The sequence below is a fragment of the Lissotriton helveticus genome, chromosome 7 (assembly GCF_964261635.1).
Source record: "Lissotriton helveticus chromosome 7, aLisHel1.1, whole genome shotgun sequence".
NCBI classification, from domain to species: Eukaryota; Metazoa; Chordata; class Amphibia; order Caudata; family Salamandridae; genus Lissotriton; species Lissotriton helveticus.
This window is the reverse complement of record NC_136068.1, coordinates 313,978,902-314,005,498: the sequence shown is the minus strand read 5'-3', so window position 1 is coordinate 314,005,498 and position 26,597 is coordinate 313,978,902. Positions and strand designations below refer to the sequence as shown.

General features: G+C 43.3%; 1 protein-coding gene across 2 annotated transcripts in view; it reads right to left on the bottom strand.

Annotated features, from left to right (window-relative positions):
• Positions 1-26,597, bottom strand: part of L3MBTL1 (L3MBTL histone methyl-lysine binding protein 1) — a 370,013-nt gene that overhangs the window by 136,109 nt on the left and 207,307 nt on the right. For both annotated transcript variants that reach the window (XM_078650498.1, XM_078650499.1), the window contains exons 13-15: positions 26,203-26,288; positions 25,065-25,175; positions 15,002-15,116 (exon numbers count right to left, since the gene is read on the bottom strand). In XM_078650498.1, coding sequence (XP_078506624.1) covers positions 15,002-15,116; positions 25,065-25,175; positions 26,203-26,288 — 312 coding nt within the window. The remainder of the gene's footprint in view (positions 1-15,001; positions 15,117-25,064; positions 25,176-26,202; positions 26,289-26,597) is intronic.

Here is a 26,597-nt window from a genome sequence, read left to right as displayed (position 1 = left end):
TGTCGTAGATGACCCCGGGCTTCTTAATTTCTTAGTAATCAAATTAACATCCTGGCCTTCCCTGTATATAGTTTGTGGGGACTTTAATTTAAATGGGTCAAGAGGAGGGCTAGGAGGTAATGAAGTGTGCCATGTTGGACGCAAACCGCATTCATTTAGATCTTTTGAGAATCTAGTAAAGGATATTGGCTTAGTTGATGTCTGTCCCAGCCTGAAAGCGCCTGATGCTGGGTACATCTACTATTCAACCCCCATGGTAAATTTATGAGGCTTGATTATTTTTTGGTCTCGCCATTATTTGTCAGAGGTACTCAGGTAGAACTTTTTCCAAGACTAATATCGGCCCATAACCCTATCGTTTTGGAACTCTCACTTAACAGTCTCAGAAGCGTGCCCAGAAGATAGACTTTCGAGAGGGCTCTTCTGTCGGACCAGGACTACATAAGTCATATGAAGGACTGAATTCCAGAGTTTTTTAAATTCAACAAAGGTAGCTCCTCTCTCAGGATGGTTTGGAACGCTTTCCAGGCTGGTGTAAGAGGGAAAACCCTCTGGAACAGTATCGCAAAACAGAGGCACGGTTTGGGTCAGATCAAAGAACTTTATCAAAAGCTGGGCTTTTGGAAGCAGAATTGGTTGCAGCCGTGGTGTCTGCGAGATATCTCACCCCCATGCTGAACAGGCTATCTATAACTAAGGCACGTTTGATCAAATATACAGCTAAGAAGATCGCCGGGAAATTTGTGGATAGAGACCAGGAGTGCTATGGATATAATGAACGGGTGGGGCGACTATTAGCAGTTAGGTCAAGGCAAAAGCAGGGCATAATAATGAGATTAGAAATATGCAAGGACGTTTGGTAACTGACCCTGCTGAAGTTAGAGAAGCATTACATGAATTCTATGCTGACCTTTACAAAGTCTCTTCCGTAATACGCCCTGAGGACTTAGAGTTTTATTTTGACCTGGTAACGTTTGCCAAAGCTACCCAGGAGGAAAGGTCAATTTAAGGGATAGATATTTCACCAGAAAATTTCAAGGTGGCTCTCCAGGCTCTCCCATCTGGGAAGGCAGTGGGAACGGATTCTATACCACTGGAATTCTATAAGGTTTTTTCCATAGTACTTCTCCAGAAAATGCTGGACCTATTTAGGCATGTTAGAAATGGGGCACATAACCCAGGGTCCTCGGGTACCACAAACGTAATCATAAAAAAAAATAATAATAAAGATAAAGACCCTGCGCCGCTAGACTAATATAGACCTATCATATTGTTAAACAGTGATGTTAAAGTCTATTTCAAAATCTTTGCCAGAAGGATTGGTGGTATTATCCACAGACTAGTCTCGGTTAGACAGTATGGGTTTATCCCAGGGAGAGGGACCTTGGATCATGCACCGCGTGTAATATCATTGTTTGATGCCACCAAGGTCCTAGAGGAACTCATGGGGATCATCCTGTTGGATGCCGAGAAGGCTTTCGACAGGGTGTCGTGGGAGTACATTTGGAAGGCTATGGAGGCCAGTGGCTTGGGTGAGCCTTTCATCCAAGCAATTTGGGTGGTGTACTCTAGTCCCATAGCCCGAGAACGGATAATGGGAGCTGAATCAGAACCTTTTCAGATAGAAAGAGGAATGAGGCAGCGCTGTCCGGCATCCCAATTGTTGTTCGCTTTACACATAGATCCCCTCTTTAGGAGATTGGAAGCCTCTATGGACACCTTGCTGATTAACCTGCAGGGGTGGGATATGACAATACTGGCCTATGCTGATGATGTGGCAATAGTTACCAGTGATCCAGAAAGTGCTGTGGGTGCAATAGAAAGGATAACAGAGGAGTTTGGGACTTACTCTGGGTTTTGGCTAAATAAAGCAAAAATGCAGTTAGTGATAAATAGAAACATGCGGGCCAATGATAGCTGTGTAGTAGAGCAGAGTACTTATGTGGGAATTAGTATTACAACAAAAGTGGAGCGCTTAGTTGGAATAAATCTTACCCCTATCATTAAAAAAGCTAAGATGGAATTTATTGTATGGAATAATCTAAATTTGTCAATAATGGGGAGATGTAATCTTGTTAAAATGATCTTCCTCCCTAAATTATTGTATATTTTTCACACAATACCACTAGAGGTTGATAAGGCTTGGTTCAAATGAATCGACAAAACGGTGGCCAGATTTATCTGGCCATACGGGAAGATCAGGAGGGCAAATACATTTTTATGCTTACCAAGGGTTAGGGGAGCTGGGCGCCCCCCAACTTTAAACTATAATATTTATTGGCAGCTTTGCAATTTTATTACCCCTTATTCAATAATAAGGTAATTGAAGAGGGGAATCAAAGTTGTGTTCCGTTGATTTATGAGCTACAGATTGGGGCAACTGCCAAGGGTTGTCTGGGGAGAATACATTTTTATGCTTACCAAGGGTTCGGGGAGCTGGGCGCCCCCCCAACTTTAAACTATAATATTTATTGGCAGCTTTGCAATTTTATTACCCCTTATTCAATATTAAGGTCATTGAAGAGGGTAATCAAAGTTGTGTTCCGTTGATTTATGAGCTACAGATTGGGGCAACTGCCAAGGGTTGTCTGGGGAGAATTTTTGAGCCGAGCTGCTAAAAAAAGACGTGGTTTAAGACTCTGATGGCTGCATTCCAGAATTGGACAGGCATACAGAAAAAACTGGGGATTTGGCAGCTCTAGCTGGTATACTCTGCTGCTGCGGAACAGTCAACTGCCCGGAATATTCCATGACAATTGCTTATTTAAATGGGAACAAGGGGATTTCGATAGGACCAGAGATTTGCTTACACCAAATCATATGGCATCATTTGAACAGGTTAGGGGAAGATTTAACATCGGGACCCTGGATTTTTAAAATGTACACAGCTGAGGGATTTCCTATTGAGAACTATCAGGTTTTACTAGGATTCCCCTGATGGAGATTTTAACAAAGGGCACTAGTTATTCATTTTCACAAATATATGGGTGCCTTTTGGAAGGGATCCCAGATGATTTTGAAAAACATGATGAAAAATAGCGGACGAGGCTAGAATTGGAAAATTCTGTTTTTGATCTATATACAACACCCGACAAAATAGCTAAATGGGGCAGGCTGTTGTCCTAGAGGTCGTGAACTCAGCGCAGACCTGGTTCACATGTTCTCATCATGCCCTTGTTTAAAGCCGGTCAGCTTAGAAATCGCAGGTTTTTTAGGGGAATACCTCAAGGTGAATGTATCTCCGTCACCGCAGCTCATGTTGTTGGGTGTTGATGAATTAAATATAGGTGTTGGGGTGGAGCTACTTTTTATAGTGATGGCAGTTTTTTGCTTTGTGTTGCTTTTGCCTGGCTTGATCCTTTACCTCGACATTTCAGCAATGGAAGGGGCACTTTCTATATGTTTACAATTTAGAAAAAAGACTTTATGAGTGAAAGGGGAAGAAGGCTAAAACTAAAGGGAGGAGAATATGAGGGCTTTTAACGAGCTGGATATCAGTGTATGAGTAGATAGTATCTGCTTGACTGAGCCTGTAAAGGAAAACGGGTATGGATTAGAGTTGTAGCGATTGTTGAAGGCCATATAAGATAATTATGGCCATGCTGTTTGTTAAGTTGCCTTTATTGTATTATTCTGCCGCGCCATTCATATGATGAATTCTATTTATGACCTAACTGCTGGATATATCCTTGTTTTTTTTTTTTTTTTTTAAATAAGACTTTATTTGCAGTTGCCAGATCCACAAAATTCTGAAAGCATCACAGAAAGAAAGAACTTATAAACAGTCACAATGGTAACGTATAACACAGCTATTCAGCCGACAACCTTCCGGTCCGGCAGCGAATGTTCAGAATGTGACATCGGGCAGCCAAAATACATCAGCAATTAGTATGTCGTCTTATATATATATATTTTTTTTTATTATAGTGTAAAGTACAAAAAGCAAACAACTCAAACTTCAGACCTCTGCTGAAAAGGATAGATAGAGATTGTCAGTGTAATCATCCCTAATGACGTAGGCTATGCCCAGTTACCTATGATGCGAGCACATTCCCGGCCCCAGGAAACTCTATGCGGAACCAGGACTCAAAAGCCCCTCACTCCCCTGGCCAACCGCCCCCCTCCCACAGGCCTAATCTTCCAACCCTTCATCCTCGTCCGAGCTATCGCCCTCATCCTCTGAAAGTGGTTCGCACAGGTCCCCTCTATATTTATTCCACGCCATCCAAAGTGCATTCCATTTGCGTGGGTTGGCCCTCATTCTGTACACAGCACGTTCAATCACCATCAGTTTGTCCATAGTTCTACACCACAAAGCCAACGTAGGTGTTTCCGCTACTCCCCACCTTTGCGCGATGTCGCGTTTGGCCACCATAGTTCCAATCGTAACCCATTGCTGTTTCCGACGTGTCAGATCCTTCCCCTCCCATATGTGCAGAAGACACAAACGAGGGTCCGGGGTTAGTGACGTGTCAAGGGCCTGGGAAATGGTGCGCATGACTTGCTGCCAATAGGGCGAGATAATCGGGCAACCCCAGAGCGTGTGTAGCAATGTACCGTCCTCCCCACACCCTCTAAGGCAAAGCGGGGTCTCCGCCCTGTGCATTTTGTGCAGTGCGGTCCTGGTGTAGTAGACCCTATGCAGTACTTTAAGCTGTATCAATCGGAACCGGGATGACACACCCGCCTCTCGTGGCGACGCTAGGGCGGTATTCCAGTCAGTCTCATCCAGGGAGCCTAACTCAGATTCCCACCTCTCCTTCAGTCGCTGCAGGGGATCGGGTAAATTGTTCAGTAACTTGCGATATGTGAGTGAGGTAGCGCGTGTAAGCATGTAGTCTGTGAGAAGTCTGTCCTCCAGAGGCGAGGACTCCGGGACAGTAGATCCCGGCTCAATGACCGCCATTAGCGCATGACGTATTTGTATATATCTGTAAGTTTCAGTGGGACTCATCGCATACTGTTGTTGCAGTTGTTGAAAAGGGATCATGCCAGTAGAAGTCCAGAGGTCTCCCACCGTCGAGATGCCAATAGTGTCCCACCGGGTAAAGCCCTTACTCGACCTGAGGCAACCAAGTTGTTTAGTGTCCCATAGTGGAGTGAGTTTGGTTATGACGCCCTTCCACTTAAGCCGTGCCAGTGCCCTGTGCCATATGACGACCGTGTGTTTAGTCGGACCAAGTAGTGTCTTCGCGAGGCTAGGTGTGTAAAGCGGGGCCAGCAAGCTGTGGGTTCCCAGTTGTGTTCTGTCCGAGAAGTACGCCGGGTCATCCTGCGGGGCATGTATCCAGAAATTAATAACTTTAAGCTGTGAGGCCCAGTAGTAGAGCTCCACATTCGGTAAGGCTATACCCCCATCATACCACCCACGGTTGAGCTTGACGTGTGCTATTCTGGGCGGACGTTCTCCCCATAGCAATTCGGTCACCAATGCTGTCACCTTCCGGAAATAGGACGGTGGGATCAGGACAGGGGTGTTTTCCAGTACGTACAGGAGGCGCGGCAGCGCCATCATTTTGAATAGCGCCGCACGCCCCAGCAGTGTGAGGGGCAAGGTCTTCCAGTGCCGTACATCCGCCCGCAGACGGTTAAGGGGTGGTGTCAAATTTAGATCGTGGAACGCATCCGCGTCACCAGTGACCTGAATGCCCAAGTATTTAAAGGAGGTATGGGTTACAACCAGCGGGCAGGTACTAGGGAGGAGCGGTGCTGGGCCTTGCAGTACATAAACCACTGACTTCGTCCAGTTGATCAGGTATCCGGAATGCAGGCCGTGCGCATCACAGATTGCCAACAAATGAGGAATGCCCACCTCAGGTTGAGACAGGTAAACCAGCATGTCATCGGCATACAGGGATACTCTGTCCTCCCAATCGCCACCCCACGTCAGCCCTTTCAGTAGTGGAGTAGTCCGAATGACTGTAGCCAACGGTTCCAACACTAGGGCGAACAGTAAGGGGGACAGCGGGCACCCCTGACGCGTCCCTCTGGCCAAGGGGATCTCTCGCGAGATGTGGCCATTGGCCGCCACGTGCGCCACTGGCTCTGTGTAAAGCAGTCTGATCCATGAGATAAATTTGGGGCCAAAGCCCATACGAGCCAGAACCGCGAATAAGTACTGCCATTCCACCATGTCAAAAGCCATTCTGGCATCGAACGAGAGAATGGCCGCCGGTTCCAATAGCAAGTGGGCTCGCGCCAGCACCCCATGCACACGCCGGAGATTGAGCGCCGTGCTCCTGTGCGGCATGAAGCCCGACTGATCCGGATGGATCAGATCCTGCAAGTGTGGGTTCAGCCTGTTTGCAATTAACTTTGCCAATATTTTGGCTTCCACATTGAGCAGTGAGATTGGGCGGTAGGACGCGCAGTCCGCGGGCGATTTACCCGGTTTCGGGATAGTTACTATGGTCGCCATCCGCTGATCCCGGGGCAAAATCCCCACTCCCCGACACTCTTCAAACATGGCCAGCAGCGGTGAGCACAAGGTGCCCGAGACCGCTTGGAACCACTCAGCTGGAATGCCGTTAGGGCCAAGCGCCTTACCCGTACATAAGGCACTAATTGCCGTTCGGAGCTCGTCCTCCGACAGGTCCGCCTCTAGTTCAGCCACCGCCTCTGGCGTCAAAGTGGGGACCGGCACGGTCCGCAGCGCTGCCGTCGCCGCCTCAGCGGTAACTGCTGCTAGTGGGGTGTAGACCGACTGATAGTGGTCGGCCAGGATCTCAACAATTGCGGAGGGGCGTGTATGATACGTCCCCTCCGAATCCTGCAATTGTAGAATATGTCTGCTACCCACACTTTTTTTCTCAAGCCAAGCCAGTAGTTTGTTGGCTTTGTCCCCCACATCATAGATTCTTTGCGCGGTCGATGTAATGTTTTCTACTGTCCGTCCCCTGAGGAGATCGTCATGTAGCTGTTGGCTGAGTTGGAGTGAGTGACGCGTAGCGTCCGACGGGTGCGCCATATGGGCCTCGTGAGCTCGCTCCAGTTGAAGCTCCAGAGCTAGCAGTTCGGATTTTTGCTCGCGTTTGTGTCTCGTTATCACAGCAATTGCTTGACCCCAAAACACCGCCTTGTATGCTTCCCAGAGGGTCGTGGGGGAGGGCACCGAGCCCGAGTTTTCGGCGAAATAGAGCTTGGTGGCCTTTTTCAAGTCTCTACGGACGCGGGGAATCTTGAGATAGCCGGGGTAGACAGGGTACACTCTCCTACGAGATATCGCTGCACAGGACATGGACATAGTTAAGGGGGAATGGTCTGATATACCCCGGGGCCGCATCCGCACATCCTGCACCGTAAGTCGGCCGCCCGCCAGTGTAAGGAAGTAGTCGATACGGGATAAGCAGTCGTGTGTGGCAGAGTAGTAAGAGTATTGTCGGTCCTCGGGGTGCAAGTGTCGCCATATGTCTATCAGTCCCTGTGCCTCAACAAACTCACTAAACCTGGATAGGCCAGGTGTCTGTGTCCGGGTCGGGAATCTATCATGTGAACCATGGGCCAGCGCGTTGAAATCACCCCCCACCACTAAGTCCCCGTCGGGGAGTTCCAGGAGGAATTTACCCAGGTCTGGAAGCGCCGTCGCATGCAACGCCGGCGGAACATACACCGACACCACATTGACGGAGACTCCCTCCCATTGTCCGCAGGCTGCTGCAAAGCGGCCTGAACGATCAGTCTTAGTAGTTTGCAGAATAAATCGAGATGCTTTTTTTAGTAAAATGCCAGTCCCACGAGACCCCGTGGTGAAGTCCGAGTGTGCGACCATACGGTACCCCCGTCTATCTAGAGCCTTGTTCGCCGCACCCACCAAATGTGTCTCTTGAAGGAGAATCAGGTCGCAGCGGAGCTGCCGAATGTGTTGAAGAACCAGTCCCCTCTTCACTTTATCCCCCAGCCCCATGACATTCCACGACATGATCTGTAGCGGTGGCACAGGTCCCGCCCCGGGAACATCGATCACGTGATTGGAATGTGACAGTCCTGCCATTGTGTAGTTGCAGATGTGAATCTCTGACCCATGGGGCCCGACAGCGGCACATTTAGAGTGCACCCAATCCCAGGGCGTCCCGCTTGTGTGAGCAGTGGGTGGCCCAGTGTCAGTGAGGCAGCACCAGGCCGGTCGGCGTGCGCAGCCAGGCACAGTACGACAAATATGGATGTCAGTGTAATCAGCAGAGTCAAACAATACAAACCAACAATTCGGAACAATCCTCCCTTACCCATAACTCCCCCCCTCCCTGCTTCCCTGCCACACGGACTTAGAACTGCCCGCCGCCCCAATTTAGCAGAGTGCTTAAACCCACCCAAGAAAAGGTATAAAGTTACTTGCTCGTTGGGGGTGAGGAATACTCCAAAGTCAGCGACCCCTCTTACCCTCCGCAGAGGCCCTCAGCCCAGGGGCCATGGCAGCCCAGGCAACAGCCTTACCATACAATGAGTCTCGAATCTGCCGGGCCACTAAGAATCGACCTCCAGTTCAGCATCAGTAATGTCTCTGAGTGGTGAGCCCCGTCCGGTCTCGAGGTCGTCCTCACGAACATCGCCATGATCCACCGGGTGTTTGTCCTTGGCACCTCGCCCCCGACGTTGGGGCTGGGAGGCCGGCCGCCAGCCGTCCAACCAGTCCCGGGCAACCTCCGGATTATCAAAGAACCACGTCTTGTTGTCCGCTACCACACGCAGCCTCGCCGGGAATATCATGGAATATTGGATCTCCCTCCTCCTGAGCTCCTTTTTAATATCCACAAACGTCTTCCTCCGCCTCGCCACCTCCGCCGTGTAGTCCGGGAAGAATGCCACGGTGGAGTTCTGAATCTTAACGGGTGGGGACACCCGTGCCGCCTGTAAGATGGCGTCCCTATCCCGAAAGTTGAAAAGCCTCGCCAAGATCGGTCTAGGGGAGGCCCCCGGCTTAGGCTGGCCACCGGGCACTCTGTGCGCCCTTTCGATTGAGAAGAACGTCGATAGTCCCCTTGGCTGGAGCTGCGTTTTGATGAGCTCCTCTACAAAGAGGTCCGTCGCTCTAGCTCCTTCCGACTCCGGAACCCCAAGAATTCGGATGTTGTTCCGCCTGGAGCGCCCCTCCTGGTCATCCAACTTCTCCTTCAGCCTTTTATTCTCAGCCGTGACCGCTTCCATCGCCGTTTGGAGCTCCGAGACATCTTCCACCAGGGATTTTGTGACCAGTTCCAGAGACCCCACTTTTTCAGCCATTTTGTGGAGGTCCGCTCGAATGAGAGTAATTTCCGTGGAAATGGAACCCACCGTAGCCTGTACCTGCGTGAGCGCCCGCATCACGTCATCCAGGGTCGCCTTTTTCGGCCCCGCATTGTCCGACGACCTCGTGGAAGTATGTCGTCCATCCGCCAGAGGGGAGGCCTGTTTGTCACTGGTGTAGCGTTCGATACGCGTCTGGGTCGTGCCGCCCTTGGCGCCTTTGCCTGCCATAACGTCCGCCGCACGGCACCTCAAGCCAGCCGAATGAATGGGTCGGAGGAGAAGAGGCAGACCCCGGGCACTAGTTCGCCCCCACCGCTGTCGGGGCACCCAGCCTGACGTATGCAGGGAGCACGCACCGGTCAGCAGCGGCGACTCGGCCACACTATACTGGTTTTAACAGGTGCGCTGCCCTGCCGACCGCCGCGCACTGTGTACGTGCCACAGGGACCTCGCCGTGCACAGTTCAGGGTTGCACAAACAAACGACGCCGTCAGCGTCTCCAATCCTTGGGCCCCAGGCTCCGCAGCGGGTCCCCGGCACACGGATGGGGTGGTCTGGCTCAGCTCCAATTTTCGCGCCTGAGTGACGCAGACCGGGCAACCAGCGTCACTTCGTGGCTCACTGAGTGTGAGAGGCGGATGGGGGGGGAGGGGGGGGGGCGAGATCTGTAGGCGTTTGGCAGCCCCCGCGGGTCTTGTGCTCCCCGGCGGCTGATGCGGAGGGTCCCGCAGTGATCTTCACCAACCGGCACTGTAAGGCGCCTCAGCCCCCTGTTGTCCCTCCGCCACCCCCGCCTCCCCAGCAGCACAGAGTCCTCTGCGCGGTGCGCCTCCACAGCCGGCGCTGACAGTGCGGCACGCCGAGTCCTACACGGAGGTCTCCTCCAGCCGTGGGTACTTCCGGTCCAATGCCGCCGGGTAGATCACACTTCCGGTCGGCTGCCCCGTCCACTGGGTTCCCGGGATGCTGGCCTGTGCACCGGGCTCACCGCCACTCGGCTGAAGCTCCGCTCCCCGGCACCCGATTTTCCTCCGGATTCCTGCCGCCTGGAGCGCCCGGCCCCGGGCCTTTGATACCTCCGCTTGAGGTTAAATTCGGTCACGGATCAATGGTCGGATAGACGGAGAGGCCGCTTCGTGATCGGAGCTGGTCCTCTAGGCAGCCGCCATGTTCAGCCGCTAGCCACGCCCCCGATATATCCTTGTTTGGCGTATTTATGTAATCTTGCTGCTATAATCTTGCTAATAAAAAATAATAAATAACTAAATTACTAATATGATGGCTAATACACATCATTATAGAGCCACCATTTTGGAAATGATGAAAGGGTTGCTCTGATGAGTTATTTTCTGCCTCTTTAAGACTACTTGACCCCCAAAACCTATGTTTTGACACCAAAATGAAGTATATAGGTCTAAAGGTTTCTGAAATATTACATCATCACTGTGTGTGTGTTCTCTGAACATCCTAAACTATCTCAGTGACCCAAGATACTCCAAAACTGATTCTCTTGTATCTGAATAAACCAACATGAGTGGAAAAAGTGGTAATATATTTACAGTTCTCTTCTAACTCGAGTTGGCGGTACCCTTTTTTAAGGTCAAGACGGGAAAAGACTTTAGCTCCGTTCAGTTGCGTGATCATGTCCACCATATCGGGACCAGGGTGTCTCTCTCTCTCTCAATGGGTCTGTTTGGCTGGCACATATCAACACAAATGCACACTGCTCCACTATGGTCCTTTTTTGGTACAACTACAATGGGCAAAACCCATGGCGTGGAGCCTTTGGAACGTTCAATGATGTCAAGTTTCAAAAGTTTTACCAACTCTTTCTTCTTGCAATAAAAAGAAAATCTACAGTGTCACTGGGCAACTGGAAAAATGTCTTCATTGATATGAAGCTACACTTTCATTTTCATGAGTTTTTCCAAAAGAAGAAACAACTACGGGAATTGAGTTGTACTCTAAGGCTGAGCACAGAGGTTTTGTGTGTGTACTTGTAAAGCACACTGCCGCCCCATCTCGGGGCATCCTGGCGCTGTATACCGCTGTGGAACCCATCCTGGCTTTCAGTGTGAGATGCCCCCTCCAGGGCACCCCCAAGGTGAAGCCAGGCATCCCAGCGCTGTTGGGCCCTTGTGGAGATTAAGCAAGCTATTGCCCAGAGTTGAGGGTGGGACCCATGATTAGAGTAGGCACCGAGGCGAGAATTATCGAGTCCGCAGACATTGAGCCCAAGACCCTGCCGCGTCGGGAATTGAACCCTGGTCCCGGGCCTGACCTCTGCTTCAGGGTCTGCCGCTTCTAACAAGTGAGCCACCCTTCTCCTTCTAGTTGAGAGATATTCTTAGGTTTCCAGTTTAATATGAATGATGACTTGTATTGACGTTGTTTCGTGTTAAATGCCCCTGTGAACGACCCTTGGTTTTGTAGCGGTGTAGATGCTAACCAGGTCTATGCATTCATGTCCGAATGAGTGAGACCTGGCCCAGGCAAGAGACTGTTGAACTTTTCGACTGCCATATTAATCGATGCCCCAATGTCAATGATGAAGGATATGGAGTGACTGTTCACCATCAAAGTAATTATGTGACAGTGTATGAAAGAAGTTCAGCACTTTATTTGGTGAGTTGTTTTTTAACTTTGGCTTTCTTCACAGGAAGCTAACACCATATGTGCATGCCGTCTTTTGGTGGACATCAGCTCACACCCATCTTCTTTGGTGGTACTCGATAGCGACATTGAAGAACCTTTGTACAACTGGCTTGAAGACGATTGATTTTGCTTGGTCTCTACTTGTCATTGCTGATGTTGCTTTTTTTGTTTTGCGGTCATGGCAAGGGTGCTTTCCGTATGTTCTTGTGGCCATCTTTTCTTTCTGTTGAGACACACATGATTTTTCTGTAGCTTGACACACACTCATGAAGTAGTTCTCTTTCCCACAACCCTTACAGATTTGTCCTAAGGCTGAATATTTGCCTTGACGGGGAAACGAAAATTGACATCGGAAGAATAGCTTTCATTTCTTCAACGAAATCGACTTACATGCATCTGTTTTGTGCTTTTGCTTGCTTCTCATGGTCAACGCCGATTCTTTGTGTGCTGTCCCTGCCTTCATGTAGGCAGCTTGTCGTTCGACTCTTTCATTCGGTCTCGCAGCTATCAGCATTTTCTATAGACTGAGTGTCTATTTCAAAATGCACCTTCTAAAAGAATCTGAAAAGCAGCCATCAATAAATATGAGGCGCATGGCTTCTTCTCCAGTAAAGTCACAGAATTTGCAATGTTTAAAAAGTGCATTAAGTCTTACATCAAACACATTCATTGTTTCACCAGTCTGTTGTCATCCTTTGTTGAATATGCATCTTTCTTAATCATCATTCAAAATTGGATTGAACTTGGTTTCCAGCGCTTCTTTTACTTTTTGGTACGATGTTAAGTCAGTCTGTGAAACTTTCTTTCGCACTTCTTTCACTTCATCATCTGCAAGGTCTTTAAGGTGTTTGATGATTTTCTTGTAATCTTCCTCCTCTAGTACATCTATGAACTCATAGAATGTTTCACTCCATACAGTCCATGTGGCACCAATTTTCTGTTTCTTAGATGTGTCGAATGGCTGTGATGGCTTCATGTACACTGCTGCATTGTATTTCGCACACCCTTCTGCCACCATTGGTTTGGCACATGTCTTTTGAGTGGCGGCATTGTGCAGCCATCAACTTCTGCAAGCACCAGCCTCTTGCAGGAACATTAGTTGCAGCATGCTTCAGTCGCCTGTAATTCAGTTAAACATATCCTTTCCATTAAGACACAATAAGGAGAAATTATACCCTTGCTTTGAAACAAATTTTGCCTACACCTAATTCAATAGAATTAAAATTGATAATCTAGATGCTCCTTCCTTTAATCCTCTGTCAATGAATAACACATTTGCATCATTGATGGCTTGACAAATACTTTGTGCATGAAAACAAGCTTGAAGCTCACTAGTTTTGGAAAAAATATAACCTTAAACCAGATGAACTAGAGGGCCCAATGTAATTTTTTTCACTTTACTTTTCTTAATTTTAGATGTGCAGAAAATGTCCCAGCAATGTTCATACTATTAATTTTAAGGTCTCCCCACCTTTCAAACGGTGGACTAATGGTATATATTACCCTGGTTGGTTTCAGACAGGCAGGGCTAAGGAGGCACTATGTTAATGTGGCTCCATCATTTTCTAGATGATCAATTCCACAGAAAAATCTTGGGAATGCTGTACTTTGCCATGTTGCCAATACATGAATTTTTCTCTAGTGCCTTTCATTGTCCACCTTTTCACCTAGATCTCAGGTAAGAAAGACTTCTAACTAAGGCCTCAAAATCTTAGTAGTATAGTGTCCATAATTAATTTTTGCTGGTAGAGGCTAACGTAAGGCCTTTGCTCAGCATCATTTGTTGCTGTTTTTTTTGTCCTTTGATGGGTACATTAAGAATTATATGGTACATATTTGGAACTGATGCTCCTCTTCACATACATTTCTTTCAGAAATGAATCCAAGTTTTCCAGAAAAAAATATTTTTGTCACTCAACCGCTAGTTACCAGTTACTGACATTGTTTTTATTACTTGTTTTCAATGCAAAAAATACCTTCACCAAGAGCATCCATAATGCATTTGCAAGTTCAGCTTTACTTTAAGACCACAAAGGCTATTGTAACAGCTGTGGGACTCCACAGTCCTGCATTTTAGTTACTGAATTTTCAATAGCACTAGAATTTACATTAAAATGCTGTTGGAAAACCTTTTTAAAAATAGGTTTTGGAGACTATAATAAATCTGTAATAAGAAATGTACTCAGGCTCCCAGGTGGAAATTGTTTACTCCTCAAAATCCATCTTATTCATCTACTAATATAAAAAGGGACAGCAGTGTATATTCAGGCATAAACATCTCAATTAGGACTTTATGAACTTGTATATCTTGAAATTGTATGCTACAACAATTCCACAGATGTCTGCAGGTTCATCATATCAATGTAATGATTGCTTACAAAACATGGAATGCATATTCATATTCTCTGCATAGAGTGCTCCTTACACTAAAAATTAAGAATATATGAAATTAAGTAATGCAGTTTTGACAGCAGCATTTTAATGGATGCCTAATTACTGTTTAACCATTCTAATTTATGAGTGTAAATGGTATAATTTGTTGTTGTAGGTATACAGCAAAACAATAAATAAACTACATACACCACAGAAAAGGATGCTTTGGTACTGCACATATTGGCGCCGACTAGCAAAGCAAACATAAACAAGCCCATTGTATTAATACCTTGCAAAAAAGTAAAAAAATCACTATCTTCCCTAATGCAGAGCAATATTCCATAAGGAGTGAATACTGCGCTAAAACATGGTATTTAAAAAAAAGAAGAAACTTACATCTAAATTAGTATAATCCATTAGGTATTAATCGAGGAGAGACCACAATGGACTCCATCAGAAATTTTATCTCAGAGTTCTTCAAATCTTAAGGAGGATTGAAGTTTGGTGTATGGGTTTCTCGTCAGAATGTGACAGATATCCTGACCGCCTTATTACATGTGTCATAGAATGTAGAGTGGGACGGGATATCCCTCAAGTTTATGACAGAGTAATCCATTTGTGAAACTCTAAATCTGTCTCTTAGTGATTTGGCAGATATGGATAGGGCATACACAGTGTTTTTGCAGATTATCACATAGGCTCAAGGGAGGGGGACACTTACATGAGCTACTGAACAGGGACATCTACTTACGGAGTGGTGGCTGTAGGGGATGCCCCATTTTGGCACACCAGTCCATGGGGTGTACGTCTGGATGATCTGCATCAATCCAAAAATCATAGACATGATTCCAGCCATCAAAATGGATCTGAGAAAGAAAGTAGTAAGTAAAGTTTTATTGAAGATCAATTACAATCATTATTATCAACATACCTATAGTCTTCTCACAGTTAACTAAAAAGATATGTGCACAAAGACTTATAAAAACTCATACAGATTACCTAAATGTTAAGAGAATATATTAAAAGCATATGTGAATTTAAATATGATTATTCAAATCTGCATAAAAACCCATTACTCAGAGGTGCATAAAATTTCATTGACTAATGGACCATAAATTGAGAGAATACAATAGAAATAAAAAGTAAGAAAAGAGCAGAATCTAATTTTTAAAAATGCACGTAGGATGGTGTCTGTCATCCATCCTATTCACCCAGACTAATCAACGCAAGATCAGTAAATGTAATACATTTTCCGAGAAGGCCCCAATGGGTGCCAGACACAAATAATTTTACAGCTCCTTTAACTGTGTACACGTCAGGCTTTTGGGAAACTAGCTTACACAATTTTACACAGTGACCATTGATCATTGGACATATACAAAGTTGGTGCGGTGTTGTTCCAATTTGATTCTACTAAGTCAATAACATCAACGTTGGTATTTGGCATCACTCAGGCAGCTGACTATGATATCAGATATTGGCAGCAGCTGGAAAGAAAACCACATGAACGTATATAGGAGTATTCTTGTCAATGTTTCTATTAAGTAAAATTGAGTGTATAAAGTAGTATATGTCTCTAGAACAAAGCTTGCTCTTTTACGTATACTGAATACCTCATAATCTGTTTGCTATGACAGGGAGAGAATTACCACTTTGATTTCTGAAATAAGTGCATTAGTCAAACATTCAACACAAATTAATTTCAAGATATAAAATATACCACTACAAGTCATACCGTATACAATCATCAATGTGCATTCAATATAGACCTACTGCACACCATGAACAATATTCACATTTAAGATATTTATTGGCGGAATCACTATATGTCTACACCTTAACTGTTTATTAAGAATCATCTCAATCCAATTTTGCTTTATGTGAATTATTTATTTGACAAGAGCTAGTAACATATGGCGATTCCTCCATAAAATTCTTCTATTTAATTCTGAAATGTCACTCCCACTGGTATGCCTTGATTAAATCTACTCATATTTAGTCAACCAATAGTGGTGCCAGACTACATGTCAGCTTGGTCCGTACTGATCACACAATTCTGAGGCATACAAAATGTCACCAAAGGTTATCAACACTCCTCACTAGTTATTCAATTTAATGCTATTGTGCCATTATTAGACACACAAAATTGATCTGTCATTGTGCATCATAGAAGGAAAGGAACAGTACAATATTTGCAAAATATCTGGGGCTCAGAAAATGTTTAATATTGATTACTAGGCCAAGGACAAATCTTCTAATTTGTTTCTCTTCAAAGATGTCATGAAGTAGGAGGCTACATTTATAGAAATATTATGATTCCACCTGAGCTATAGTTTAGGGAATTCATGTGTCAAGATATTATTTGTAGATGACGTTCTTGCATTATACATGTAGCTAGGTCAGAACTAAACACAATCAATGTTTTAGTGGTATGGGAGGTCACAGACCTGAATGACACTTTCCTGTCCCTTCATGTATATGTTAAGCGTAAGCAGGAATAATGCAGTTTTCTAACTTACTTCAGAAAGCACTGATGTGACTTGAGCAAGAGCTGTCACAAAACCATGATCAAATTCTTGGTTCTAAATGTGAAGGAGGAACTTCTCAGGCCTGCTAACACAACTATTATAAATGCTAGCCTTACAAAATGCAATAAATACTGCTGGGTTGTCAAATATTTTCTTCACCGTCAACTATTTCCAAGATATACAGTGTGACATAAGTGTCACTCAATCCACAAACAGAGTACTCTCTGTTTGATTACATATCATTAGAATATGCCCAATGCTGAAAGTGGACTTGAGAAGATATCGTGTCTTGTGGATTTTAAATGCCACTGATCGTTATGGTAGTTTCCATGTAGTAGCAAGACCAAATCAACCTTGTTTCCAGTGCAAGAGAAAGAGGTTGTGCGTGGGTTGTTGATAAGAACAATAACAATGTCTTTTGAAGTATATTCCATACTTCATATCACATTTTTGGCTGCAAGTATCATATGATAGTAATATTATTGTCTTTCCAATTATTAATGATACTACATATCATAATAATAATGTTAGTATCAAAAGGGTGTTAGTCAGAATAGGCTTACTCATAGCCGCAATATGTTTAACAACCATTTACAAATGTTAAATGTATCGCCTTCCCAACTCTCTCTCCAAAACCCAAACAGCTAAAAAATATATATATATCCTGGATTTCGGAGCGTTTTGTACGCATGCGCAGAAGTGAACACGTGGAAAGTTTGTTCACTTGCCCTGTGCCCTTTTATTTTAGTCTGTAATGCTTACTTTCAGACAGACTCAATGAAGAGAGTCCTTGACTCTGTGTCCATGACCCAGACAATAATGAATATACATTTTCCCAAACAGTAACAAGTGCCCCCTGATCGCAACATGCATTAATGTTCCTGGCAATAACATGTATCAATACTTCCAGACAGTATATGCATGAGTATTGAGAATACTCTGAACTGTTCCTTTCAATTGAACTCTGGTCAATAGACCTTTGTAGTAGTCTGAGAGGAAGAGGGGTTAACAACAATTTAAATCTTAAGGTACAGTGTGATCATTAGCACCACACAATAAAAGTTGGAATTAGTAAACAAATGTTTACAACCTTTATTTTTTGGTTTTAGAAAACACCACAATAAGAACAAGACAGCAAACAGAAGTTTGCATGATGAAAAGTACACTACATGTGACACAATACTACTTAACCACAAACAATTCTAGGGAAACAGGACAATCGAAATCCCAGAAGTAACGACTGGGTTCTCCCTACATATATGTCATGGAGTACTGTTTTTGCTCAGCTGAATCAGTAACTTGAAAGTAAAAAGATTTATTACAAACTCAAAGCCAAAGTAATGTTAATCAATCTCAAGAACATACTGTAAAAGTCTAAAATTATTAATGGAAGACCAAAGCGTCAATCAATATTTGTCCTCAACAGCAAAGAGCATATAAGCATCTCTGTTGCAGCGATACAAAATATGAGGAAAATAACTTGATGGCTGGATAAATGATATTGATCCTTCTCCCCATACATGGAGAAGATTTTCATCATCTAATAAACCCGACACTAACCTATGGCTAGGGAAAACCCTATTAAGTCAAGGAAGCAAAAAAGTTGTCAGCATCAGAACCTCTGTAGAAGTTCTCTATGCAAGAAGTCATGTATAGCATGAAGCGACACAATCAGAGATGTCAAGAGAGGTCAGCACCTCTCCAAGTCTAAAGGGAATCTGACCAAACCCAAAGTGGGTTCACTAATTAAAATGCACAAACAATGTTCGAAAAAACATGACCAAATACATATCATAAAATATTTTCCAGTTCCCAGAAAGAACTTGGCACCTTGAACCCTACTCCAATATTGAAGTCTCTGCTTCCAAAGTGTCCTTGATTTCTCCCTTTATCTGATAGTACCAACTGATAAAAATCCCCTTGTTTTTTATTAAAATCATTTGACCTTGCCAGCTCTTCCTCGCCTTACTATCTCTAAAATATAAAGTGCTTTTCCCTACTTATGCCTTTGGTCTGCACCTGCAAAGGAGAAAAACATGTAGAAAAACAACTTGTAAATTAGTATTAACTGTCTCAACTGTAAACGTAAGGCTCACAATTATGCTAGCTTAACATTTCTCTTTAAGGCATATTAGTTCTACACACTAGATAAAATCCAATAATGAAATATTTAATAACTAATCAAGCTATATCATACTGTACTCTTGAATGTAGCACAATAACTAATACATGTAATTTTAAACCAAATCGACAACTATCATAATTTATAAAGAAACATTAAACACACATATGATTCATTTTCACTAGTTCCTGGTGAACACACAGTATTACATGCATTTTTGCACACCACCTTACAATCTAAACCTATGGAAAATTAAAATCACCAAACCAGATGTTTCTGAAAAGGAAAAACATTAAAATATACACACATATCTGTCAGAACACACAATGGATGCACTTCTTTACCTTCGTTGCACCATATCTCTTTTGTATTATTGAGTCACACAAGTACATGAGGCCAAGTATAAATATATAACTATATATAGCCAGCCAAACGTAGAAGGATGGAGGCAAATTTATACTACTCCGGTATTGAAATGTTCATTCACAGATTTGCAAATCATTCAAAGATTTGCTCAGGTATGTCTGTGTGGTCACAGGCAGTTAATGTGCATCAATAGCCATAGTCCAAACCAAGCATAAATGGCCCCACACAGAAATATGCATTAGCTTACAATGCAGAGAGAAAACTCAAATTGCCCTACAGAGTAAAGAGCAGTGTCATGAATACTGCTGTGACAGATAAAAGGACCATGGGCCTTAGGGGGCAGGGGGATGTGAGCGAGGGGACAAATATCTGGGTAGCAGCCAGCTTTATGGTTGGTGAAGTGGCTGGAGGATGAGATGGGCAGTTAGGCCTACAGTCACAGTTGTCTAGAAAGTATTCTGGAGGTATCTTTTGGTCGGGGTTTGATGTGCTATTGGTGAGTGAAAGGCCACTTCTTTTGTGTCTGTGCAGGGGCAGGAAATGTGGAGGAGACAAATGATAATGAGACAAGGCAAACTTGCCTAGATTACCTTTTTAAAAAGCTTTTATGGTGATAATTCCACATTAGAATTTGACCATTTTAATTTTCTGTAGAATACAGTAGACTCAATTGATTTTCATTTCAGAAAGTAATTAAGAAAATATGTTTTAAAAGAAAATGCTGGTTAAATGAGGCATTGACCATGCAGTTGATGACCTGATGTCATCTATGTGTGAGCATACAAGAAGTTGACCGTCAAGCAAGGTGCCTTGGTACAGTTGGACAGTGAAGGGCTTTAGGACTCTTATTGCCCCTAATGTGGCTTAAAGTACTCAATATGTGGCTCAAGGTCATGCAATACAAACACTTTGTTTTCTTTCATAAACAGTAATACTTACCATAGGCAAATGCAAACATAGAATGAGCTGAGACCATGCTTGTGAAACAGCTGGACAGTAGGGGCCATACTTATGAAGTATGTGGCGCAGGGAAGTGCAGCAAGTCACCTTGCTATGCTGCCCTGCGCCACAGGGAAAGGGCATTGATGCGCGTATTTAAGGCATACGGTGCATTCCTGTTCTTCCCCCTGCGCAGCAGCTGCGGTCCGTGTAGGTAACAGCGGTGGGGTAGTGGGTAAGGGGGATTTCGAGGGACGATGCTGAGGGTTATTTTTTTATTTATATAATTTTCTCTCTGCATCGTCTCTTGAAATCCCCCTTACTTGGCTCCAGCGCCCCACCGCTGTTACCTGCATGGAACGCGGCTGCTGCGCAGGCACAAAAAGGGTCGCCTAGCACCGAACCCAGGCACCCTTACATCAAGGCGCAAGAGTGCCTGTATTGCATACAGGATAGATTTTGTGCAGGATTGAAAGAGGTATTTTCCTCTTTCTATGTGTGTTATCTCTGTCGTTAATATAACAGAGAAGACAGAGAGCCCAAAGCTGCGAGAGAACTGCCTCTCACAAACTTGCACATTACTTTAAGCTTTGGAAATGATCATTTGTTATAGTATCAGAAATATGAAAAGAACATTATTAAAAAAGAAAAGTTGAAAAATTGTATATGTTGATGCAGGTAATGTCAGGAATAGTCACCCTTGGATGACAGAGACCAGTAAAGTCGTTTTTTTAACACAAGTATTCGACAGACCTCAAAATAAGTGTGGTATCATTTCAGCAATCCAACGACTTCGCCAGTAACCAAGGAACTAATTCTGGTATGGGAACTCAAATAGAAGGAGACATTCTACTTACTACTGGGCTTCTCCCGCAGTTTAATTATTCAGTCCAATGATTCATAATATTTATTTCTAAACAGATTCACATATTTTCAGTTTTGTTAGTCAAATATTAACCAAAACAATGATATAATGGCAGGGCTCACAAACAACCATACAGGTAAAGTTTTCTGGGAGTGACATGTTTCATCCCTGAGTTCCAAGCTGTTGAATATGGCTTTGCCAAGAAGAGAAGGACCATTACCCATAATCCACGTTATGATCTATGACAACCATGTTACATGTATCAAGTTCTTAGACGTAAGCGGCGCAGTATGTTAATATCTAGCAGCATGCAGAACAATTACGACAAACTCCTCCTTATTCATGGGAATGATACAAAACAGAAAGGACTAAGACACTCCTTAATTATGAGAAATCGTCATCCTCATTCTACATCTTCAAATATTGACCCACAACAGTTTCCAGATGTTGGGGTGCAAAATTTTAATTAACAAGCAATCAACAAGTAAGAAGACATATATTGGGATTCCACCAACAATCAGAACTCCAGTCTACAGTACTTACCAGAAGTTAGATCTATTTTTCTTTCATAACATAGAGAGACACAATCTCTGTTGTTTTAATAGAGAAGTGTAGAAAATGTGTATAGCTTACATTTATGGCTCCTGGTTTCATGGTATTTGTTTTTAATATTTCCATCTGCATTTGTATGTATTTATTTCCCTGTCATCTTATCAGTCCTTATCTATGTTAATTTTGTATTATGTGAGAAAATAAAGTTGTGTCCAGGATATTTCTACTTTTATTCAACCCGTAAATGTGTACTAACCAAGCGTTAGCTCCTGTTATCCAGATAACAAGCAATATTAGCATCATAGTGCATTTGTGCGTATTGACAATTATTTAAGGAAATTATTTATTTTTGAATCCTCATGCTGGTAATTTGCACAGCTATTTGTACCTGTTGTATATTTCCATTTTCAAATATATACTCAGATAGGGAGGCCCTATCACTTTGCATTGTGCCACTAGCAGCCTAGTACACATCCGATCAGATCACATTAAGTATGGTAATACACCAAGAAAACAGTAATGTGTGCAGTCTCTCATGGACCATATGTCACCCAAACCATGTAACATGTAGCTGCAATGTTTAATTCAGGTGATCAAACAGATATCACCAGACCAGAGCACTCATGATAGCTGCTCCAACAATACAAAATGATTGCCCCATATCTATTTCTACAGAAAGCCAAAATTATGACTTTACAGTTCTTAAACAAAACCGGAACTGCAGCGTTAGTGTAAGAGAGTGAAGAAAGGAAAATCCCTTTTGTGCCCCCCCTTCGCTGAAAGGAATAGCGACTGAAGTCCAGAAGAAACTAAATCTTGGTCTTCTCTTGCTCATAGTTCTCTACTTCTTCCATCGGCTAGAGACAGTAGTTACGAGGATAAAGACCCAATTTAAAATGCTCTGAAAGGTGCTTCTTGGGAACAACAAACAAGCAGGGCTAACTAGATCCTTATTCTTGGGATGTCTGCCCTAATGAAGAATTTTATACTTGGAATTGCCTATAAAGCAACCTATAATACTGCAAGAAATAGAGAAACATCCTGTCAGAAACTACAGGAGCATCAACAATGGCCAATAAATCAGTCCACATACTCCTGCTGGAAAATGCTCTGTTAAATTCAGAATATTACATAGCATGCTTAGTGCATTCTATGGCACTGATCTAGTTTGCCATCAGACACTGTCTCCCTACTACACTGCATATACAATTTCAAGCAATGTTTTTGCAGTTTACCAATTACATTCAAATGACCAGGCAATATTTTGAAAGTCAAAGAACAATCTACACAGATTCCTGAGAGGTCAACAAAATCAATGAGGCAACAAAATAAACGAAACAGCAAAACAACTTGCTGAGAAAACTTTCCAGAAGGGGCTGCCACCCTTCACCAAAGGATCGCCTTCGTATGGATGCAAGACAACAAGCATCTGATTTCAGTAACAAACTCTGATGACACAGGCCTTGGAACCTCCTCAAACTCCTCTTTAACTCAAGATGCCACATCCCAATCCTACACAGGCACTATTTAAACACCATCATTTCACACACGTCTTTGTGTATACAGAGACAGCCAATACATATTTTGTCCCCCAAGTCCTTTTCGAGGCTGTAACATATCATTGTTCAACTTCATTATTAGAGGACCTTACAGGTCGGCAGTCACTACACTGTTGATACCTAAGAAGTACAATCCGATTGGCTATGACCTAGTGATGCCAGGGTCAATGCGTTAAATGTGAGAATTGTATGATGTTTTAATATTCAAGAATACCTAGTTTCACTCAACATTAATAAAGGGGAGTCCAGGTTCTATGAACTTATTAATGTGGGCAAGATTGGAATAAATCATTTTGAACAGTATCATCCATATTATTCAGTGGTAGATTACTGCCAACTAGGGTGGGTAAGTGACCACATCTTTATCAGTCTTTCTAGTGTGTAGCTCAAAAAATGCTAGAAGTAAGCAATTACCTTTGGTTGATTAATTAAAAAAAACTCCTTCTAACAGACAATTTACTGCTCAGACACATTGAAAGGTGCTATAAAAATCCAAGTTGAAGAGAAAAACTGGAAAAACGAGAACAGTGTCCAAATATGTCCACAGACATGAACCTGTAAACTGTACTATACCTATCCAACAACATACTACTCTACAAAGCACCCCTTCAGCATAGCTTAGCATCTCTCTATAAAAGACAGGAGTGAATAATCGGAGTCAGACTTTTTTTTCCTTTACCTTTCATATCAAATAAAATTGCTGCACCAGGCGATTTTCATACAAAAATCCAGCACAATTTCCAGGTGGAGTTTCTTCCCAGTAGAAGGACAGAATCTTTGTTATTCTGACTAATGGCTAATGGCTTCTTGTTACCCTACACTTGAGTGACAAATATATGACAACTCTGAAAATCTTTTACAGGTCTCAGCTTTATATTTATAGATGGATGCATATGACCTGTACCATCTCGTTTGGGACCTGGATCAACATTGCAATTTGGCTCAAAGATTGTACAAAGTTAGTCCTTCAATGAGCCAGAATGCCAGGAAGCCTACTCCCTACCTTACCGGTGAACCAGAGGCAGTAGGGACTCCAGGCTTCTGTCCTGAATCAATTGGGTCTTGCCTCCACAGGTACTAATGGTGTACAGAAAAATTGAGATGGGATACAATCTTTCTCTATGTTCTGAACAGGGGAGTGATCACCAAGAGCTGTTTTCAGTACTAGCGAGTTCCTATGGAAAAATCTGCTTTTTCTATACTTTATTCACTATGTCTCAGTTGTGAATGCTTTCATGATTGTTATTTTTTCATGTCAAAGTGTTAATTTTGTTTTGGCTGATGTTAAATCTTGAAAAACTGCAAAAAGTGTAGATGGCAGAAGCTTGCATTCCCATAAAACTGAATGAAAACAATGGCCATATTGCCCCAGCTCTTCATCACTGCATTGGCTGGTTTTAGAGAAGCAAGTCAACTTTAATGCTTTCTGCATAACTCACAGACACCTTTGGCCACAGAACACAGTTTTGTATTTAAAAAAGTGAAATCTACCAGCCAACGTGATTTTTCAGATCCTCCAAACAAATTTCAGTGAATGTTGCAGGGATCCTCTAGAAAGTGGACAATGCTTCTTAAGCACCAAAAATATGAAATGTGCCCATTTAGACACCAGACATAAGGAAAATAAATCGCACTTCTTGCGCATCAGTGCCGACTTCAGGGATTAATATGAGTCTTTGGAATAAAAAAGACATACCATATCACAGATACTGACCAGTCACTTAACCAACCATACAAACATTCTTCATTGAGATCCATGCTTAACATTTTCATCTGCTTGGTTCATTGTTTGTTTCTGATGTTGCTTAGCAGTTAATACTTTCTAGAAATTTTAAACATGTTAAACCTTGAGCAAAAGAGAGAACATTGAATAACACACTCACTTTTATCCTGTAATCTTCTACATCCTCCACAGTGGCGACTCGCATGAGAGCTGGATTCCGCCTGTCCACAGTCTCCAGCTTCATATTCACCAAAAAGCCATGAGGTGAGCGCTGAGAATAAAAAGAGGAGTAATAAAATTCAGCACAGCAGAAGAGTGAGGATGCAGAAAGGTTAAAAAGAAGATGAGTGACGCAAATATAGGGGTTAATGGACTGTCAAGATATAGCCAAGCCCATGGGAAAATGGAGTAAAAAAAGAAGAGTGACGCACACTGACGCAAACAGAGGGAAACGTGCAAAAATGGAGTAGAGTGGTAAAAATGAAGAAGAGAATGTCAGGCAATCAATTGGAAAATGGCGCCAAACATAAGTGAGATAAAAGCTAGCACACGGGAATAGATAAAGATAAGTGGCAGAATAGAGCAGACAGAGGATAAAAACACACACAATGGGTAGGAGAAAAACAGACAGAGGAACCCATAGAGCTACACAGCGCAGAGTATACAAACAACAGAATAATGACAGGAAGCAATGAGCAACTGTAGGGGATAAAAGAACACATGTAGATTAAATAAAGCAATGAAAGAGAATTATGAATTTATGGTAATGAGTGCTTGAAACAGAAAGGAAAAGTACCCAAATACAGAAAGGAATGAATCATCAGATGAAATCTGAGTAAACAGAGGAGAATAGTGTAAAATGTAGATAAAATGCATAAAAATTAGATTGGCTGACAGTAGCTAGCATCTGAATTGAGGTGGCTGAAGCCCCACTCCTGGTCTCACGCTGTGGCATTTGGACAGACATGGATAAATAGCCTGCCAGACACTGTACATGCTGCAGAGGCCAGTAGGCCTTCCTCATTTAGTTGACAATTCTATCATTACTCAAATTATATAATCATTGGTGGAAAACAGTCCACTCCGGCTATGGGGTTCTACTTCAAAATTCTTCTACTTTGATGAGATGTCATGACCAGTTGGGAAATAAACAACCGAAGAAAAAGACATTCCATGTGTCTATCTAAGGGAATAGAATAAAGTGGAGACGCCAAGCTTATTTAAGTGGAATAAGAACATAAACTGTAAGAAAGACCCCCTGGTTAGGCAGTAATGGAAAAATGTATCTCAGATCTCACCACTTTGAAGAAACATGATGGGACAGCACTGGCACCAGTTTCAGATAAATACTTTTCCCAGCAAAAGCTGTCTGGATCTGGATAATCTATTAAAATAAATAAGGTGATGTTTGTTAAAACAGAAGAGATGAGGGAAAACTTGGGCATGACAGGTCAGAGTTATATCCATACATATGTTCATGCCATACATGTCCCTGAGCATAGATAATGATAGAGTGGCTGGAAAACAAAAGTTACACCTGTCCCTAGAGCTCATGTTCCATTTTTTGGCCAACTACTATTCAATGCGCTATGCCAAGGAAAACTCTTTAACAGCTACCATATGGTATGCACTTTCAACAAGTTGCTTCAAATACTGTCCCTGGATAAAATATTTAAATTAGGCACTGTGCATT